At 29.1% G+C, this 22,426-nt stretch overlaps 1 protein-coding gene across 2 annotated transcripts; it reads left to right on the forward strand.

The window, feature by feature from the left end:
* Positions 1-469: 469 nt before the first annotated feature.
* kcc (solute carrier family 12 member kcc) lies at positions 470-21,682 on the forward strand. 2 transcript variants are annotated; one of them, XM_075820168.1, is made up of 11 exons: positions 470-1,444; positions 7,059-7,411; positions 14,080-14,220; positions 16,205-16,457; positions 16,529-17,085; positions 17,166-17,388; positions 17,496-17,834; positions 17,933-18,456; positions 18,632-18,809; positions 19,142-19,277; positions 19,477-21,682. In XM_075820168.1, the coding sequence occupies exons 1-11, from the start codon at positions 982-984 to the stop codon at positions 19,682-19,684; spliced, it is 3,375 nt and encodes a 1,124-aa protein (XP_075676283.1). In that variant the 5' UTR covers positions 470-981; the 3' UTR covers positions 19,685-21,682. The 2 variants fall into 2 exon arrangements, with proteins under 2 accessions (XP_075676283.1, XP_027199839.2); XM_027344038.2 differs by lacking the exon at positions 470-1,444 and adding an exon at positions 4,717-6,679.
* Positions 21,683-22,426: the final 744 nt, after the last annotated feature.

The following is a 22,426-nucleotide window of genomic DNA, read 5'->3' on the forward strand; positions in this document are numbered from 1 at the left end:
AATACAGGAATATCATCAAGTCCAACCAAACAAACGAAGAAACAAACGACTGAACCTGAACCGAAAAACATAAACATTATTGGAGTGTCCAAGATGTATGGGGAGCTCAAGCTCGATATGTTTGTTTGTTTGTGTGTTTATTTTTGGAAAGAAAGAAAAGCTGTCTGCATGGATCTTTTTTTTATATGATTTTTCGGTTGTTTGATAATGAAAAAAAGAAAGAAAATATTGCTATCATTGAATGGATGGATGATAAACAATTTTTCTTGCTTCTTTCGAGTCGTATATTTTGGCCATTAGCCTTTGTTTTTCGAATGTGGATTTTTTTTTTTTTTTTGCAGATTTTCTGCTGATGGTTGAGCAGCATGCTTGAAATCAAAAAAAATCACCTTCGTCATTGTCATTTGATTTTGATTTTTGATTTTGTAAATTGAAAAATCGATTGTTTTTTTTCTCTCTCTCTTCTGAAGAATGTTTTTGTTGTTTTTCTAGCAAAAAACATTTTCCCAATTAACATCAATTTAATCGAATGAAATATATGTCAATCAATCAATCAATCAATCAATTGATTTTGTTTAAATGACAAAAACAAAAATTTCATTAACAAAAAAAAACCCGGTGTTTTGTCAAACTTGAATCCAATCCATTATTCTTGTTTTTTCAACGTCAAATTTGTTTTATAATCATCCACCGCCGCCAACCGACCGATTCTTGATTCTTGATTCTTTCGTTTCTTTGGTTGTCTTCCCTCCTTCACAATTTTCGTAATTCAATTTTCCATCCATCCATCCATCCATCCACTGCCATCATCAATTAAAGATCAAAGGTTACTTATAATCGTTTTAATCGTCGAATGATTGATCGATTCTTCGATTCTTGGTGATTAATAATTTTTTGGCCATTTTTCCATTTTGAAAAATTATTATTTTTAAAAATTTCATTGGAAATTTCGAACAAAAATCAGCAGCAGCAAAAAAAATCATGAGCCGTTTTACAGTTAGTCGTAGTATGCCGGAAGATAGTTTGGCAATTGTTAATGAAATTGAAAATAATGTTGATGATGATGATGATGATATGGTCGCCAACAACAATAGTGGTGGTGGTGGTGGTGACACTGTCAATGATTATTTGTTTGATAATATTGGTTCATCGTCCGTTAAAACATCATCGCCAACAAGACAACAATCAACGTCATCAGCAATATCATCATCATCGGCGACGAAGACGACGATGAACAACAACAGCAACAGAAATAATCAATCAATAATCAATATTGAACAAAATATCAATCATGAATCAACAGAATTATTACCAAATGTTGATATTAAATCATCAACATCACCATTATCATCAACATCATCGACAACAACAAAAATGAAACAACGTACAACAAAAATGTTTAAAAGATATGGTTCAACCACCACCACCACCACTACAACGAATGGTATGTATCATTTAAAGATTTGAATCAAAAAAAAGTTTTCAATCGATTCGATACACACGATATTCGAATTTTGTAAAATATGTAAAAAAAGTTTTTTTTTGTGGGTAATTTCAAATGCAAATTCCAAAAAGAAAGAGAGAATGTTTTCAAATGAAACTTTTTCATTCATTCATTCATTCATTCAATGAAATGAATGTCTCTATGGAGATTCATTCATTTTCTTGCTGAATAATAACATCCAAATGAGAATTTTATGTTTGGTTTTAGTTTGGTTTTGGTTTTCTAATTAATCAAATTATGTAATATTATTTTCCGATTTTTTTTTTTGTAATTTTTTTGGTAATTCTATTTATAATTTTAAACATTTCTCTTCACTGTGTTCAGAGTTGCTTTAGTTTGCTTTGGTTATTTTGTAACAATAATAATAACGATAATGGAAAATGAACAGAATTCGAGATTCTTCTGCTTCTGCTTCTTTGTCTGCTGGATGATATTCAATTCAATTTAATCATTTTAATGGTCGATTGAGAATAGCTAGCTAGAAACAAGAAACAAACACAAAGAGAGACCGAATGAAATGTCCGAACAAAAAACGAAAAAACCGAAAATGTTCAATTTGATAATCAAGCAAGCAAGCAAAGAAAACATGACCGAAAGAAAGTTTTTTCTCTCTCTCTCTCGGTTTGTTTGATTGATCAATTGGCTTGGTGGTCAATATGATGATGATGATCGACTTTAATTAGTGAATATAGGCCTGAAGTTGGTTTGGTTTGGTTTTTTCGATTGATTCTTTGGCTGAAAAATATAAAATGTTCAGGGCGAAATCCAATTTACAGAAAAAGAAGAAAAAGAAAAAATCCAATTTGTAATTTGGAAAACAAAACACACAATTTCGATTCTCTCTATGCCCTTGATTTGTGGATTTTAGTAGAAAAAAAAGAAATTCATTCTGAAAGAAAATTCTGTATTTTTCAGACCAACAAACAGAATATTCTTGATCTTTTTTCTTTTCTGTTATTTTTCCTTCAAGTTTTTTTCATTGTTCCGGATACCGAAATGGACTGTTATTGAAAATGGAAATTTCTTTCTTTTTTTCTTCAGTTTCATTCGGGTGATAATTACCATTCTAACATCATCATCATCATCATTATGATGTCGGATTGTATTTTTCTGCAAAGAAAAAAAACCAGACAAAAAGTAACGAAATAAGATTCATTCTATGAATGAATGAATGAATTGAGAAAAAAAAGTACTGCATTCGAAATCATAATGATCAATGTCTCTTTGTGTGTGTATGTCTGTCTATGAAATATTGGTAAAAAAAAATGAAAATGAAAAAATATTCTTCTGACATAGTGGTAATAACCAACTTTTTTTTCTCTTGAAAAAAAAAGAGATTCGATGCTAAGTTGATCGAGTTTTTTTTTCTTCAGTTTTTTACCCGATTGCCACCATATCGGCGCATTGAAGTTTTTTTTTTTTTTTTGGTTGTATCATTTCACGAAACGAAACGACAGGCCAATATTCTTCGATTCTATGATGATGATAATGATGATGATAACGAAATTGCTATATATGCGATTCTTTTTCAGTTTGTTATTGTTGTTATTGTTATTGTTTTGTTGTTTTGATAGAAAAATTCTATTTCTCTCAGTTGATTCTTTTTTTCTTTCAATTCTACTACCACTACTACTACCACTATTGGATTCTGTTGTTAAATTCTACTACATTGAATTCTGGGTGTATGGTCTGTGATGTGTGTGTGACACACAGTATACGGTAGACTTTAGTAGTGAAAACAACAAAGAAAAGAAATGGAAAAAAAACGAACGAAGCATGAGCCAACAATTCCAGCTAAGAATATTCTTTTTTCCGAACATTTTTCTATACTTCTATCACTTTTTTTTTGGTGACTGACATGGAATCCAAAATTCTCTCGATTCTCTCTCTTATTCTTGTTGCTATTTCAACCCAAACCAACCCAACAAAAACACAAACAAAAAATATATATTCCATATATATTCTGTATTGTTTTCCTATTTTCCTATTTTTATTTATTTATTTCATTCTTTGTTGTTGTTGTTGTCATCATCATCATTTCAGAATTCGTTCATTTCATTCATTCATTTGGTTCCTTAATCATCGTTCGGTCCATGCATACACACACAATGACACGATGATCATTTTATTCTTTCTCTAGAATCGTTTTCTAGATTCTGCTGTTTTTTCTTCTTCGTCGGTTACATAAATTTGGTACCAGTGCAATATTATTTTTGATATGTGATGTGTTGTGTTCGGCAAATATATTTACCAAACCAAAACCAAACTAAACCATCATCATCATTCTTGTTTTCTATCTTGATAAAGAATAAAATTCAGATTCTTTGTGTTTTCTTTCGCTGATATTCTGGTTGTGCGCCCGTGTGTTTGTCGGTTTGTTTTCTTTCTCTCTCGTTGTCTCACACACACACTTATCAAAGAATTGTCCTCGTGTTCTGTGTGTTTGTTTAGTTTTTTTTTCCGAAAAAAAAATATTCATTTTTTGAAAGAAAAATTCAGAATCATCAGATTTTCGTTTTTCCCAGCTTTTTTTTTTTGATTCAAAGTTGCATTCAACAAAACGAGAGAGAGAGAGAGATGTATGATGTGAAGGGAAAAATTTTTATTTTTTTGAAAAAACGAATTGAAACAAACGATGCGGCAATATATTCAACATAATTTATTTCTATATTCACCAAACGACGACTGAAAAAAAAATTTCACCAGTTCTTTTTGGTTCGCTGATTCGCCTAAAAAAGGGGTGAAAAACAATGAAAACAAAAGTGGTAGTCGATTTGAACGATAAGCCAGATAAGCCAGAATAAATAAAGGAAAAAAGATAGAATGAATCTTTCTTCTTCTTCATATTTATCATCTCTTGCTCTCTTCAGTTAAGATTGTAAATCTTTTTTTTTTCTTCTTCATTTTGCATCTGATTTAGTTTTTTTGTTATTCAAAAAAAAAAAAATTAGCTCCGTTATTCATCATCATAATCCTCATCATCAAGAAAAAAAAAGAAGACCCAGTCTTTCAACGCAGTGTTAAGTTTTTCTAAAATTTTCCAAGTCATTCTGTTATTCCAAAAGTGATCAATTTATTTTGATGATCAACATTGATTGAAACAAAACGAGAGAAAACATTCATTGTTAATTCATTTAACCAGTCATCATCATCATCGTTGTGTAATAAGTTTGATGAACTTTTTTCTCAAAATCGATGAATTGATCTTGATTTTGTTGTTGTTGAAAATAACTTGCATTTTTTTTTGAATGTGTGTTTTGCTGGAGTTTATTTTTGTTTGTAAAGTGTGCGAAATCATCATTGAAAATAATGACATTGATGATAATGAATTTAGTTGAATGACGACGACGATTCATTTCAAAGAAGAAAAAGAATTCTGTAAAGAAAAAGAATTCTGTAATTCTATCCAGCAAAAAAATAATGTAGTAGTGGTGGTTTGTGAGGTGATGATTATTATTTACAAATCTTTTTTGATGATCATCATCATCAGAATCAAACACTAAAAGCAAACTTTTTTTCTTGCCCTAGAGGCTCTCTCTATGTTCATCCATCTGTGTGTGTTATGTGTGTTAAGTGTGTGCGTCTATGCAATGTCTAATGGAATAACATTGAAAAAAAATGATGAAAGTTTTATCAAGCATTTTTCACATTCTCCTGGTGCACTACATCTGAATTAATGGAAAACTTTTCTGTTTTCTGTTTTCATTCACTTTTCTGACATGATATGATAATGAATAAATCAACAGCTTTTTTCTCAGTCGTCGAACAGAACAACAACAACAACATTAAATTCTTGAATCGAAAAATATATCATATTTCATCGAAGAAATAACAAACAAGAATCAAGAATCGAGTGCAATAAAATAAATTTTTTTTGAAAATTCATTTTTCGAAATCGATTTGAATGTGAATGTTGAATTCCAGTTATCGTTACCTTTTGTTTCTCGATGATAATTATATAAACCGATAAATTCTTTATCAAGAATTTCCATATTCTGTCAATTTTATCTGAACTCTTTTTCATTGCTGCTGCTGTTGCCGGTGAAGACAATAAAACTTTCTTTTCTCCCTCTCTCTCCCTCTCTGAACATTTTCTGTTTCTTCCGTGGAATTTTTTTCAAAAAAAAATTTCAAAATTTCAAAATTCTGGTTTGAAAGCAAGCTTTTAAATTGTTATTGTTGTTGTTGTTGTTTTGTTCAAAGTTGAAAGCCAAGAAAGAGAATATCGATCTCAATTGTCATTATCGTTGTCATCGTTTTTTTCCTTCTTCTTCTTCGCTTCCAATCATCATCATCATTTCAAAATGTGAAATTTGTCATGTAGTAATGGGTCATATCTAAGAAAGAATTTTTCTCATTTTTCTCGACAGTTTTCAGTTTTCCAACCACGAATGTTTTCACCTTTTTTTCAAAGGAGGCCTGTCCGATTCTCTGCTTTTACTTTTTTTTTATCGATTTTTTTCTGTTTGTGAATAATGATAATGCTCAATGAAATTCCATCATTCAATAAGGTCAACCAATAATAATAATCATTCAACCGAATAAAAAAAACGTAATCACATAATTTACAAAGCCAATAGTCAGCCATCAATAAATCAATCTTTTTTTATAGTGAAAGTTTTTCTTTTGGTGATTCATTTTTTCCATATTCATAACCGAACGAAGCCATATATATAAAAACCAATCACATAACTTCCATAGAATAAGAATTACGCTTGATTAACTTTTTTTTGTTTTTCAAATGATTTTCATCGATTCTTCGTATTATTCTTCTCAATAATAATAATAATAATAATCAAGTGCTTTTGATTGACACAAATTCTCGAGAAAAAAAAATTTTGTTCCAAAATAGAATCTGTGAAGTGAAACGTTTCAGCAAAAAAATGGAACCAAAAACATCCATCAATGAAACATCACCATTATCATCATCATCAAATAATCGTAGTATGCCTAAATTTGAAGTAAGCGCAGTGGATGAAGATGAAATTCGTAAATCAAATGAATCAACACCGAATCGTAATAATCAAAATCATAATCAAAATCGAAATCAAAATCAAAATGATAATGATGATGATGATGAACAACGTGGACAAATAATAGCAATAAAAAGTATTGATGATGCAGCCGATTCATCCGCTGTTTCACCATTCATTGTATCACTGCCATCTGATGAAGGTGTTTACATACATATTATTTTGTTTGTTTATATTTCAATTCATTTAGAGAATATTCCGTGCTTTTTCGGATTTTCTAGTTTTGTTTCTAGTTATGTTTTTTAATTATTCATTTGTTTGTTTGTTTGTTAATGAAAGAGAGAAGCGAAAAAAAACAAACCACAACCAAATTAGTGATGTTTACAACCCCCAAAAAAATTCTTTGAATTCTTTATGAAATATGCATAATATATTAGTATTACATAGCATAGCTAAATGATTGATTATAATTAATCGTTTTTTATTTATTTATTTATAAATTTGTAATTTTGTAGTTTGTAATTCTGTAATTCTGTAAATTTGTAATTCTTTTTTTTTCTCTTTTTTTTCTCTCATTCTAGATGATAATGAACAAAGTTTATATGATCGTAATCAAATGTTTTTATTTAGTGAAGATGAAGATAAACGTGTATCATCATTATTATCACGTTTAGCTAATTATGATGATGCAATACAACCGATTGAATTGGAACCAGGTGCACCGGGTGCAACAGATTCAGCAACCGGAACGACAACGAAAATCAAACCAAAACCAAAAGCTAATCTTGGTGTATTGACCGGTGTTTATCTACCTTGTTTACAGAATATATTTGGTGTTTTAATTTTTATACGTATGGCATGGATGACAGGTACGGCCGGTGTACCGGCTTATTTTGCTATCGTATTATTATGTTGTTCGGTTACATTATGTACGGTAAGTTTTTTTTTTGAAAACCATTATTTTTATATAACATTCATATTGCCAATGAAAGAATGAGAAAAACAAACAAAATTCTCAACAGTGTCTATGGAAAAGAAACTATGGAACTATGTTTCCAAAATGGATTGTCTGTTCAATTTTTCCATCATCGTTATATATAGGCTGCTGTTGTTTTCAATATTTTTTTCTGAAAAATGAGAGGGGAAGAGAATTCAGTCTGTCTTTTTTCCTTCCTTCATCGTTCACCAACGAAAAATAGAAAACAATAATGGTTTATAACCGAAATATCTAGTGAAACTTTGAAAAAAAATAGAAAAAATTCCTTTACAGCCAAACAATTCATTCCGTCATTTATTGTGTGAAGAAACAGTGTAGAGAATTGAATTTTTCGATTCTTTACAAAAGTTTTTTTTGTATGTATGTTGTGTGTGTAGTTTGAAACATACAGATATATAATGTTTTTTGAAAATGGATTCTTTTTGGATCCTTTTGGATCGCTTGCGCGTATATTGTGCTTTTGCATGACCAATATCTATTGCTTTGGTCCTTTAATAATATCATTTTTTATCATTCATTTTGTGTGCATTCTCAATGTGTGTACCATTATGGATTGAGAAAATTTGCAAAAATGAAATGAAATGAACCGAAACAAAAAAGAAAGAAAAGGAAAAGAAACCAAGAAATTGATTGTAAATGATGATGGATAATAAAACAAAAAAAAAATGATGTCAGAATTTTATTTCGTTTGTTTGTCAGGGTAAAAATGATCATCATAAAATTCACAGAAAAAAAAGGAAACAAACCAAACAGACATTGATAATGAAATGAATGGAAAGGAAAAAGAAAAAGCGATGAAAAGAATCGAATAAGCGATGAAATGAATGGAATATATTTTCGTCTTTTGAGGCATTTTTTTTACTTCTTTTTTTTACTTTTTGAGGAAAAAATTGACATTTGGAATTTTAAATTAGATTATCAAACACATAGAATTTTCAAGTCAGGCACGCACGTAAATACAACGAACAAATGAAGGAAAAACAGATGTTTGAAAAAAATTTGTTTGAATTTTTCTGGCTTTTTTTTCCATGGTGAATTATCCAGAATTTTTTTCGACTTTTTCATCATCATTGGAAATTGACAATTTTTGTTGTTGAAAAGAATTGTGGTAACCAAAAAAGAAAAAATATTTTCCAGAAAAAAGTTTCCTGAAAAGTTTCCCATTTTGGTTGTTTTCAATTTTCAAAAATTTTCAAAAAAATCATCATTTTCTGGATTTTAAAACAGAAAAACTTTCATTCAAATGGAAAAAGGTTTCTTCATTTCATTTGTGGCACTATCTTTTACATTTTTTTTGTTTTGTTTTTTTAACCTTAAAAAACAAAAGCGAGAAAAAAAACCTTGATAAAAACTTTTGCCAGAAACTTTTCTTTGCCTCTGTGTGTGTTTAAGTGTTAGATGTGCATGTAATTTAATATCCGTCCCGGGAAAACAAATGTTAAATTTCTTTTCGTGCTTGTTTGCTTGCCTTCATGTTCATCTTGATGTTTTTTTTTGCGTTCACATTTAACGATAATGATGGTAATCAACCAAAACAACAGTTCAGAAAAATTCATTCCAAGATAATATTCTATTCTCGTTTGATAATTTTTGTACTGTCCTCATAAAATCTTTTTCATATCATTATCAGGGTGAGATGTCAAGATAAGTTTCTCTCTCTCTCTCTCTCTCTCTCTCTCTCTCTCTCTCTCTCTCTCTCTCTCTCTCTCTCTCTCTCTCTCTGTGTATGCGGATAACCGGATATTTACATTTTGTTTGTTTGTTTGTTTATCTGATCAAATATCGGATTTGACGACCGATTTTTTTTTATTTTGGGAAACATGGGACTTTTTTCTTTCTTTCCTTTCACTATAACAACAACAACTGGGTTAACAAACAAAAAATGTTTAGATTTATCATTATATTATCCTCTGTGTTTGTCGTTTTTTTTTTTTTTTTTTTTGATATCTGTGATTGTCATTTTGCTTTGTTGTTGACATTCAACTTGACCGTTGAAAATGTTTTTTTTTCTATTGACTTTTTTGACTGGTCAGATTCTCTCTCTCTCTCTGTGTCTTTTTCGATAATTGCTTGGTTCGGAATGTTATTACTGCCACTACCCATCATACTATGTTGTTGTTGTTGTTGTTGCGTGTTTATGATTGGTTTTTTTTTTGTTTTTCAATTCGTTATCTGTCTGTCACTGTGTTTTGTGTTTGTGTGTATGTAGCCGATTAATTTGTCCACCATTATTATACGGGTATTTATTTTTCGGGTAAATTTCGTTACATTGTGTGCGGTGTTTGTGTGTGCGGTGTGTGTGTGTGTGTGTAGAATTCATTAATGAATTTAATTCTAGGGTTATTTTCTAGGGATGATTCGTTGAGATTTTTTTATTCTCTGGTTTGATAATTGCGAAAGAGAGAATACTAATCAATGAAAGGGTCACCGAAAATAGTTAATGTTATTATTCAAAAAACATAATAATAATGACGTTGATGACGTTGATCGGCTGTTTAACCAAAAAATTCTTCTTTTCTGGAATATCTTCGATTCATTTTTTTTTCTTCTGTCGATGACGTTTGTTATTTGATCTTCTTGATGATTTTGGCTTGCTTCTCATTCATTATTCATTAGTATTCCTATTGGTTTTTTCGATGATTTTTGTTGTTGTTGTTGTTGGTTGTTGTTGGTTGTTGTTGTTGTTGAGAATACATGTCATCAAGATCATTAATAATCAAAAGTAATAATAATCTTTTCTCTGGTATATTGATAGTTTTTTGTTGTTGTTGTTTGTTTGTGTATTCAGCACAACTATTCATTGGAATTTTTTTTTTCTTTTTCCAGTGCAGGTAAATATATCAGGTATTTATCGGGTTCGAAATTGATGATTTTGCGATTTGAAATGCAGATTTTTTTCCGGTTTTTTTTTTCAATGATTTTTATCTATCTTTGTTCGGGGAAAAAAAGTTTCAAAAAGTTTTCACAAACAACAACAAAAAAAAAAATGAAAAATGTTTCAAGTTTGTTCAGTAAAGTTGCTTATGAATTCAGTTGATAAAGTGGACTTTTTTTTTGTTTTGTTTTGTTTTCAAAAGTTTTTTATGCCTGAAAGTTACTCTTTCTTTTCTTCTGGTCAATAAATAATGTCCATCATCTTTATCATTTTCATATATTCTTCAAAAACAAAAACAAACAAACAACAAAAAAGTTTTGAATTTTGCTCCATTTTTTTTTTTTAGTTCAATCAAATCGAATGTTCTGTGAAACATTATTTATGAACATGACCTAATACGTTATATGTGTGTGTACCACGGATGATGATGATGATGATGATGATCACGCAAACATTCGAATTCGAAACAAGAATATTATGTGGTGATAATGAAAGAATGTAATGATGATGTTTTTGCGATGAAATTGGACATGAAAATTCAATTTCTTTTTTCGTTTTTTCCTTCTGGTAATGGCAGAAAATAATATATTCATTTTGTGTTTCCCTCCATCATCCCCCCATCACCGACCGAAATGAAAATAAATCTATTCAACGGAAATTGTGTCATTCTCCAGTGATGCTGCTCTGAATTTTGAAATTTCAATCTTTTTCAATTCTTTGTTTGAAAACAAAATTATTTATTGATTTTGATTTTGATTTTTCTTCATTTCAGATTTGAATATATCATGTTTATAATCGTATTTGTTTTCTTTCTGTGTTCAAAAAAAAAATTTTCAAGCAAAACCAAAACCAAAAAACATTATTTTCTGGACCTAGTTTTGTTTTTTTTGCCTAAAAAAAAGATCAATGCTGTAATGTTTTTCTCAAATATATTGTCAATGTTCGATCGGGCATCCAATCTTTTGTACCAATCGCTCACACACACCAGCAAACAAACAAACATCCATTAATTTTGTTGTTGTTGTTATCTATCCGGATTTTTGGTTTTTGTTTTTTATTCTGGATTTTTTGTTTGTTTGTTGGTTCTGTTATGTGATATTTACGTAATTTGTTTTTCAAACACAAACATTTTACAAAAAAAAAAAAATGTCGAATCGAATAAAACGAAAATCATTGCTCAATCTATTGTCGATTATCAATTGTTGTTGTTGTTCACGTTGTTGTTGTTGTTGTTGCTGATCTTGACAATTTTTTAGTGTTGTAAAAACAACAACAACAACAACAACTTATAACAACAACAACAACAACAGGAAGATATAGATCTCTTCTTCTCAGTGAAAAAATCTAATCGTTTTCAGGTCTTTTTTTTCGGTTTCATTCTCAGATTGAATAGTTGGAATGAAAGGGAAGAATATTGTTTGTTTATAATTGCTGAATAAGAATTTCCTACATGAATAATAATAATGGGAAATAATAAAAAAAAACTTGTTTGTTTGTAATGAGATAAAAATTCCCTAATTTTCTATTCATTCGATTCCTATTTGAATGCAAGAAAAACGGGTTTTTCTCTTTTTTTCCTCTTCGGAATACCCGAATGAATTGACAAACACACACACACACACACACCATATTGAATTCACTTGGAATATTCTTCATTATTCCAAGATTCAATTCTAAACTTTTTTTTTGTTCTCGAAATGAATTCCTGAAAAGGGCCGGTTTGTTTTTATTGTTGTCGACGATTTGAATATATTTTTGTTTTTCATATTAAACACGGAATTCGTTAAAAGTTTTGCTTTAATTTTTTGTTCCTCTGTGATTTCCCCCCCACCCGGAATCCATTGTAGTCCTTTCAACATTTTTATTGATGATTTTGAACAACCAGAAGAAGAAGAAGAAGAACCGAGTGGCCAGAAAACGATAAATATTCCAACTCATTCATTCATTTTGGGTAATATAATTCCTTTATTAACATTCCATTCTCATCATTATCTTATCGAAGGTTGGTTGTTGTTGTTGTTGTTGTTAGTATTCTTCTTTTGTTTGGATGGCGTCAAAAAAAATAAAAAACAACATTTCATACATAATTCATGTGTGAACCAAAAAAAAACAAAAACATATTAGTTTTCCATTTCACAATCACTTCTTTCACTTCTCTTATGATGATCAATTCTATCATGAAATTTTTTTTTTTTTTTTTGGCCATCGGTCAGTTGTTGTTGTTGTTCAATTTTCTTGTTGTTGTTGTTGTTGTTGAAATCATTATCCAAAAAAGAAAAGAAAAGGAAGGAAAATATGTGATATGAATGTCATATTTATTGATTGAATAGAAAAAATTTGTTGTTGTTGTTGTTGTTGTTGTTCCATCAATGAATTCCAATTTTTTCGTTTTGTTATCGTGTTTAATAGCTGTCAGAAAATTTTTTTTCCGCCAATAAATGATTCAATCATTTTACAAATCATCAACTATTATCACTAATGTAATACCTTTTTCAATGGTCAATAATTTTTCATTCATATTTTTTGATTTTGTTCGTGATGATTGTTCGTGGCTATACATTAATGGCTATATATATTACACATTTGTCCTACTGTCAATCATCAATTTTAATGATTTTTTCTATTCATTCGGTTTGATTTGATTTCATAAAAAAAAATTCATTCATTTTTTTTTCTATTCATGTTTTTGATTGAATTTAATGTTTCGGAATGTGTTCTGTGTACGATGCGATAATGATGATAAAGATGCCTCATTATCGTATTCTTAACACGAATTCATTTGTGATTCTTTATGTGATTCTTTGTGTGATTCAATGTGAAAGTTTTTTGTATAAGTCACATCACATCATCATTTTCAAAAAAAAATTGTTAAAATGTCTAAATTTACATTAATGAAATTGAAAAAAGCAAACAATTTTCATCGATTCGGTTTTAGGTTTTTTTCGCCTGTCTCATTCATTATCATCATCATCATCATTTTACAATTAATTAGAGCGATATTTTTGTTTTCGGTGTTTGGGAATTTCTGCTTTTTTCCCGTTCGGGCATCTATATTTTGACATTTAACATGTCAGTTTTTATTATCATCATCATTATGGAGAGAAAAAAAAATTCTGTCATTTCTTCTCTGTGTTTTGAGGGAAGAAAAACAAACGATTGAATGAATGAAATTAAATGAAAACACACTGTATGTTTTTCACTGTTTCAACAAACAAACAAAACATTCAGGATTAATGAAATTTTCAACTGTCATTATCATCAAAACCGAATTATATATGACTAAACTAACCGAACGACCGACCAGTTTCAACCTAACTAAATTTGACCACCCTTATTATAAGAAAAAATGTGCAAAGTTTTTGTTTTTTTGTTTTCAAATTTATAATTTATTGATACCATTTTTAGATTATTTAATTTATATCCACACACCGACCGACCGACCGACCGGAGAGAGTGTATATTCTGAATTATGCATAACAATTTTTTGTGTGTTTAAACAAGCTTGATTTATATATACGTTTTTTCCACTATTTAAACCGTTATATGAATACTAATTTTTTTTCGGCTATTTTTACATTTTTTTCTTTTCTTTTTCATTACTTCATCCATCAACTTTATCATCATCTTGTTGTTCAAATATTTGTCAACATTTTTTTGGAATGGAATGGAACGCCATATGAATGAAATGAAATTAACACAATCAAACCAACCAACTTTTTTCAATAATAAGGCAATATCATTAAGCGCTGTTGCAACTAATGGTATTGTACCTGCAGGTGGATCATATTTTATGATTTCACGTAATCTTGGTCCAGAATTTGGTGGCGCTGTTGGTGTATTATTTTTTCTTGGTACTTGTGTTGCTGGTGCTGTAAGTATTACTTGTTATTTTTATTTAAAAACATTTAAAAACCAAATAAAAAACAAATGTTGAAATTCAAATTTTTTTAAAAAAAATTTCCATGTTTTTCATTATTTTCCAACATAAATTATTCACGAAAACAAAACAAAAACAGAAAATTAATTTGAAAATTATCATTTAGTTACTAAGTAGCCTAGGTTTGTTTCGCAATTTGAATGTTGTTGTCGTTTTTTTTGATTGTTTTTGAAAAAATTTTAAAAAGTAAAAATTGAAAAATGAAAAGTTCTGACAACCAACCAACAACGATGAAAAGTTCCCCACATAGAATAGTGAAGAGTTAATTATTTTTAAATTATTTGCCAAAAGGGAAAACCGGAAAAAAACCCAATTTATTAAATTGAAAACAAAACAAAAAAAAATTTCAACAATTTTTCGTTCGTTTTCCATTAATTTCATTTTCTTCCTGAATGTTTCAACTGAATTCGGAATGGTTTTTTTTCTGTGAAAAGTTTACGGTAAACATCATCCGCATTTTCCTTTCCGGAATTTTTCCTGGTTCCTTGTTTTTTTTCAGGCAAACAAAAGAAGAATCCCTTAATCAATATTGAATTATTGAGCAAATTTTTTCCCCATTTCAAAGTTTTTTCTTTTTCTTCATCACCTCGAATTAGTTTGGTGATGTTTAATTATCATTAGACGACGATGACGACAACGACATTCAAACACATTCTTTTCTTTTATTATGATCGAAATTAGTTTTCAAACGATTCGATCTGAAAGGATGTACGTATGGTTGAAACAAACAATGAATTTTTCCTTGGTTTGCGAAAAAAAAATCATTCATTCGTATTGCGTGATTTGAATTAGAAAAAATTAATGAATTTCTGTTTGAATGAGATTAGTTAGTTTTTTTTTGGGAAAACAAATTTTTTCTCTCCATTGAAATGTTAAAAGAAAGAAAGCGAAGAATCAATGAATTTCTGTCGAATAAAGAGAGAAATATATATCGATTCTACTTCAATTGCAATTTCCAGCAATGATTTTTCTTATTCGAAATTCTTGATTCTTGAATTTCATTGGATTTTTCTTTCGTTTCAGTTTCGTTCAGTTTTCGGATCACTAGATTTGGCAAAAATAGACAAACAGAATACAAGAAGACAAGAATAGACAAATTTTTTATTTCGATTGAAAGAAATTTGTCTTGGTTAGTTTCTCTCTACAATTTTATATGATTTTTAGTGGTTTTAGTTTTAGTTTTTTTTCATTACTAACAAAACAACAAAACTGAATCGAATAACAATAAATGTTTGCTTCACTGCATTGCATTTTTTTCTATTTTCGGTTTTAACCTGCATTGAACTTCTTGGTATTCTCTCTCGGTATACCTGTCTATCTGCCTGCCTGCCTGCCTGCCTACCCACCTACCTACTTACCTCTCTGTGTGTTCTGATAGAATCTATGTTCCAATATATCACATGTGTGTGTGTGTTGTATTTTCAAATTTTCTCAGAAAGAAAAAATCCTCATCATTATTATTTTATCGAAGGAAAAAAAAATATAATTTATCGATTTTTTCCTATTTCGAGTTTTACACGAAATATATTGTGTGTAGTGATGATGATGGTGGTCGATATTTATTTCATGATTGATTTTCTTTTTCACTTTTCGCTGCTGTCCAGCACTTTTATCAATATTGATGATGATTATTATTATAGGGAAAAAACTATTGTCCAGTCCATGTTGTTCATTCAGTTGCATCGAAGAAGAAAAGAAAAGAAAAGATGTGAAGATTATAATCATATCAATCTATCTTTGTACGGTTTTTTGTACCGTTTTTTTTTACTTGAAACAAGAACATTCCATTGATCAACCAGCCAAAAAAAACTATAATAATAATCTTCAAGTGATGATCATTTTCAATTCTTTTTTTTCATTTTCATTTCGTTTTCTTTTTTCGTTTTTCATTTCGTTTTTTCTATTTCCAAAAACATAGATGTACATTACTGGTGCCGTAGAAATATTGCTCAATTATATTTCACCAGAAATAGCATTGTTTGGTGATTTTGAAGCCGATAAAAGTATATTATATCATAATATACGTGTTTATGGTACAATATTTTTAATAATTATTGGTATATTGGTATTTATCGGTGTACGATTTGTATCGAAATTTGCACCTGTCGCATTGTTTTGTGTTTTGGTTTCCATTCTAAGTGTTTATTTGGGTATTTTTGTCAATTATAATGGTAATTATTTTTTCAATTTTAAATTATTGCATGATTTTTTTAACACTTTCTTTTTCCAAAAAAAACAAAAGGTATTGATAAATATCAAATATGTACAATTGGTGGTAGAATATTATCATCAAAAAATAATATTACCTGTACTGAAGAAGGTTTACGTGATGTATTTTGTAACTTGAATGGTACAAATGATGGTACATGTGATGATTTTTTTATAAAAAATCAACATACAATAAAATTGGAAAAAGCAATACCTGGTCTTAGTTCGGGTGTATTTTGGGATAATTTTATGCCAAAATTTCGTGAAAAAGATGATCTAGTCAGTAATGATAATGGAAAATATCGTGAAAATAAATCATGGATGGCACAATTTAATTATGTTTTTGTTGATATTAGTACATCGTTTGCAATATTAGTATCAATATATTTTCCATCTTGTACGGGTATTTTAGCCGGTAGTAATCGTAGTGGTGATTTAGCTGATGCACAAAAAGCAATACCATTAGGTACTATTGCTGCACAGCTAACAACAAGTTTTGTTTATTTGTCCGTTATATTTTTATTTGGCGCATCATACAATCCATTATTTATTCGTGATAAATTTGGTGAATCACTGGGAAAAGAATTGGCTGTAAGTTTAAATGAAATGAAATGTGATTTGATCATTTTTCATTATCGATTTTCTTATCAAATATTTTTTTTCGCTCACAGGTAACATTAATATCATGGCCACATCCAACAATAATATTAGCCGGTGCATTATTGTCCACATTTGGTGCTGCATTACAATCATTAGTCGGTGCACCACGTTTACTACAAGCAATTGCCAAAGATCAGATTATACCATTTTTAGATCCATTACAATATGTTAATAAACATGGTGAACCAGTTATTGCTATTGCTGTTTCATTGGCCATTGCTGAAGGAGCTATTCGTATGTTTTTTGTTTTTTTTTGCACTGATTTTTTGAATTATGCAAATCAACTAATTCATCATCATTTATCGATCTGTTCTCATTTTTTCTCTTTCCTTTGATTCTAGTGATTGGAAATCTTGATTTTATTGCACCAGTATTAACAATGTTTTTCTTAATGTGTTATATGTTTTTAAATTTGGCATGTACAGTACAATCAATATTACGTACACCATCATGGCGTCCACGTTTTAAATATTATCATTGGTCAATATCATTAGCCGGTATATTTCTTTGCCTGTTGGTTATGTTTTTATCATCATGGATTTATACATTATGTGCAATGGCATTAGCTGCATTTATTTATAAATATATTGAATATCGTGGTGCTGAAAAAGAATGGGGTGATGGTATACGTGGTTTAGCATTAAGTGCTGCACGTTATTCATTATTAAGATTGGAAGAAGGTTTGTTTTTTTTCCGCTGAAATGACATTATTTTACCAATATCAAATTACAACGTTTTTTCTTTTCTTTTCTTTTTCTTTTTCTCTCATGGAACTTAGGTCCTCCACATACCAAAAATTGGCGTCCACAATTACTTTGTCTAGTGAAATTGAATCCCGATACATTGGAATTAAAAAATCCAAAAATCTTAACCTTTGCTTCACAATTGAAAGCAGGCAAAGGTTTAACAATTATAACAAGTGTTTTAAATGGAAATTTTGAAACCGAATCCGGTATTGCTCAATCAGCTAAACAATCATTACGACATTCAATGGATAAAGAAAAAGTTAAAGGATTTGCTGAAGTTATTATAACTAAAGATGTTACACAAGGTTTAAGTCATATAATACAAACAGCTGGTTTAGGTGGTTTAAAACATAATACCGTATTGATGGCATGGCCACATAAATGGCGTCATTCAACATCTAGAGATAAACATAATAGATTTTTATCCGTTGTACGACATGCAACATCAGCAAATGCTGCATTAATTGTTGCAAAAGGTTTAAATATGTGGCCAGAAAATAATGATCGTTTAGGTGGAAATATTGATATTTGGTGGATTGTTCATGATGGTGGTTTGGTAAGTAATGATAGAAACAAACAGAAAAGAAAGCAAAAAACAATTCCCCACTGTAAATTGCTGTCAATCACAAACCTAATAAAATTTCTTTTCTTTTTTTCGTTTTGTCTTTTCTCGTTTTGTCTTTTTTCGGTTTTTCTCTCTCTCTCTCGTCAACTAAACTAAATGAAAAAAGCTCATATTATTGGCCTATGTACTATCACAACATCGTACATGGAAATCGTGCAAGTTACGAGTATTTACCGTAGCACAATTAGAAGATAATTCTGTACAAATGAAAAAAGATTTGGAAAAATTTCTTTATCATCTGAGGATAGAAGCTTCGGTTGAAGTTATTGAAATGAGTGACACAGGTTTGTTATTATTACTGCTTTTGTAGTTGTTGTTGTTGGCATTCTGATACGGAAATAGATGAATTTTTTAGATGAAAAAAAAACTTTTTTATTATATCAAAATGCATTCATTCATTCGACTGAGATGAATAATATTCAATTATCATTCATGAATAAAATTTTCCGAAATGTTTGTTCTAATTATAATGATTTTCACTTTTACTTTTACTTTTTTCTTTTTTCTCTTTTTTCCATTTCCATTCCTGTCCGTATGATGACTGAAAATGCTGCTGCTGCTGCTGCTGGTGATTGTATTGTATTTTGTCATTGAATTTTCAACAAAACAAACACAGATGTTAGCGCCTATACATATGAACGAACTGTATTAATGGAACAACGAACACAAGTTTTACAAGCATATGGTAATGAATTATCAGTTATTAATTCAAGCGAATCAATTAAACCAGATGAATTGAATGTACGAAGAATGTAAGTAATTTTTACAATAGAAAATACAGATTCTAGAATTCGACGATTCGATGATAAATAAATAATTAAAATATTCTCCATATAAAACCAATCATTTTGATTAAAAAAATATCGAATAGAATCATTCAACTCACGTTTTTTAACCCTTTCTTTTTTCTTTTTCCATTTTCTTGTTTTTCATATTCTCATATATATATAGGCATACAGCAGTAAAATTAAATGAACATATTATAAATAAAAGTCATGCATCAAAATTGGTTATAATAAATATGCCTGGTATACCAAGAAAAATGACACCAGGTAGTGAAACAAATTATATGGAATTTATTGAAGTACTTACTGAAGGTTTGGAACGTGTTATATTGGCTAGAGGTGCTGGCCGTGAAGTGATTACAATATTTTCCTAAAAGAAAAGAAAGAAAGAAAGTAGGAAATCGCAAAAGAAAATCGCAAAAAAGAAAAGAAAAAACACTCAACCAACTCAACAGAAAAACGTCAAACTCATCAACAACAACTAAATCATTCAATTCATTTTGATCTTTATTTGATTAAATTTTACCATCATCATCATTATCACTATCATCATCATCTTGTCTTTTGTGCTTGTGTGTGGCATTTGTCTCTGTCTCTGTTTCTGTTTTGAAATGTCAAAAAATCTATTCACGTTATTATTCGATATACATTGACAACCTGCATACACTCAACACATATAATCATTATTTCATCTAATTTATAATTGAAAAAAAACAAATCTTATTCGCAAAATGATCGACACTTGGAAACATTCATTCATTCATTCAGAAGCTGTTAAAAATTTCAATTTCAAAAAAAAATTTCCAGCAATTCAGAAACAAAAAAACACTTGAACTTTTTCTTTTGAAGTGAAAAACTTTCCTGAAAACTTTCTGTTGTTCCATCAATGTCAAAACAAACATTTTTTTCTTTTCTTTTTCCGCCCTATTTTTTCATTATAATTTTATCCAACAACAGCAAAAATTGATTCAAACATGAAAAATTCCAACAACAACATCGACAGAAATTTGCCAGAAAGATTCGTCCATGTCGTTATTTGCGATTTTCAAAAAACAAAATTGATTGTCATTTCAAAAAGGAAAATCTGTTTTCGTTCGTTTGTCACCACCAATCAATCCACCGAATACGGTTATATAAAATAAATTTTTTTACCATAATTGTATAATGTGTCACACACACACCAAACACACACACAATGCATACTTATTTATTTTTCAATGGCACCAAATATTTATTTATTATTGTAGATTTTTCATTTCATTTCAATTCAGAAAATGATAGTAATAAAAAAAACTTTTATTAGATCCATCTGATTCATTCAAACAAAACAAAAAAAACATTTTACCATATTGGATACACACAGACTCATTCCATTCATTTGTTTGGTTGAAGAAAATAAAGTCTTTCCGATTCATTTATCGATTTGCTGGCCTCGTTTCGTTTGAAATTAAAATCATCCGAAGATTTTCACCCGAATACAAAGAATTCAATTCATTTCTTCTTCTTCTTCTTCTTGTTGTTTTTATAAATTATAAATATTAATAAAATTATTATCATTGTTAAATAATAAACTAACTATTAAATGATTACAAACAAAAACAAAAAAAATTTATAAATATTCAAAACATAAACAGAAAACAAAAAAAAACTGTGATGCGGTTTTATTTAAAGTAAAAACTAGAGATTTTTCTTCTGTGCAATACTTTTCTTTATGTGTAAAACATCGAATAATAATGATTTTTCCATCAAATTTTTTTTTGAAACATATTGATGAAACACACACACACACGCATATTGATTTTTGCTTCTTTTTAAAATTTTAAAAATTTCAATTTTTTGAACAAAAAAAAACAAGCATAAATTAATTAAAAATTCATTCATTTCATTTCATTTCAGTAATCACATCACGATAATAACATAATTTACAACATTTTTGAATCATTAGTGAATTGAAATATCCATCTTTCCATGTTTCTCGTATGTTTTTTTTCCACACACACACCATCATCACACAGCAACTAAATGATCAAATATTCGATTCTTTTCAACCAATAAATATTCAATTAGCCTATGTAATCTTTAACATTGTTTTTTCTTTCTTATGTTATGTCAAAAAGCAACACAAGAGATTCTAATATTCACACACATTGGACAGAAACATTGATTCTCACTTCCATAATTTTTGTCATTTTATTATTGATAAATAATAATATTCGTTGATCATAATAACCATTATTATAATGATAGTTTCTTTTTTTTTCAAAATGTAATGTAATGTAATTTTCTTCTTTCTTTCTTATATTTCTTCAAATTAGATATAAAAATACTAATAAAAATAAAAATATTTATCTGAATAATAATAATAATAATAATGATGGCCACCGCTAATGTGTCATATTTTTATAACATTCATTTTTTCTTCGTAAAAGTGTGTAGGTGGTGGTGATGATAATGGCGGTTTTTATATCGAGAAACTGGTTCCTTCTTTTTTTTCTCCTTATCTCTCTCTCTCTCTCTCTCTCTCTCTCTCTCTCTCTCTCTCTCTCTCTCTCTCTCTCTCTGAGTTTTAATCTTTCTTGCTTCTCTCTCCAATTGGATTTTGTTGTTGTTGTTATTGCATCGTTCAATTTGAACCACAATAATAATAATAATAATAATAATAATAATAATTTTTGTTTCTGTAAATGTTCGGACATCATTCATTCGAAATAAATGAATTTATATGTGATCGACATTCATAGGAAATTGATGTGTTCACCATTCGTTTGTTCGCTCGTTGTTGTTGTTGTTAGCAGTCAAAACAAAAAAATTGTATTTCGTCGGATGATGATAACGATAATGTTTTTTCTCATTCCACACAGTGAAGTTAGCATCAATGTTTTTTAACAAATTTTGACCATAGAAAATCAAAAAAAGAGAAAGAGAGAGAGAATATTATTCTTTCTTTCTTCAACTAAAAGTGTGGGAGCCAAGTGTTGTTTGTTTTTCTTTCTTTTCTTTTCTTTTTGATCATGATGTTGACGAAGACAAAGACGAAGGTCAGATCCAGATGATGATCTTTTTTTTCAACAAAAAAAAACATGTTATTGAAAACATTTTCGTTTTCTCTGTTTTTT

The sequence above is a fragment of the Dermatophagoides pteronyssinus genome, unplaced genomic scaffold, assembly GCF_027571235.1.
Source record: "Dermatophagoides pteronyssinus isolate colony J.1.1.1.1 unplaced genomic scaffold, Derpt_VIB-CSIC_2022.12 sq0006, whole genome shotgun sequence".
NCBI classification, from domain to species: Eukaryota; Metazoa; Arthropoda; class Arachnida; order Sarcoptiformes; family Pyroglyphidae; genus Dermatophagoides; species Dermatophagoides pteronyssinus.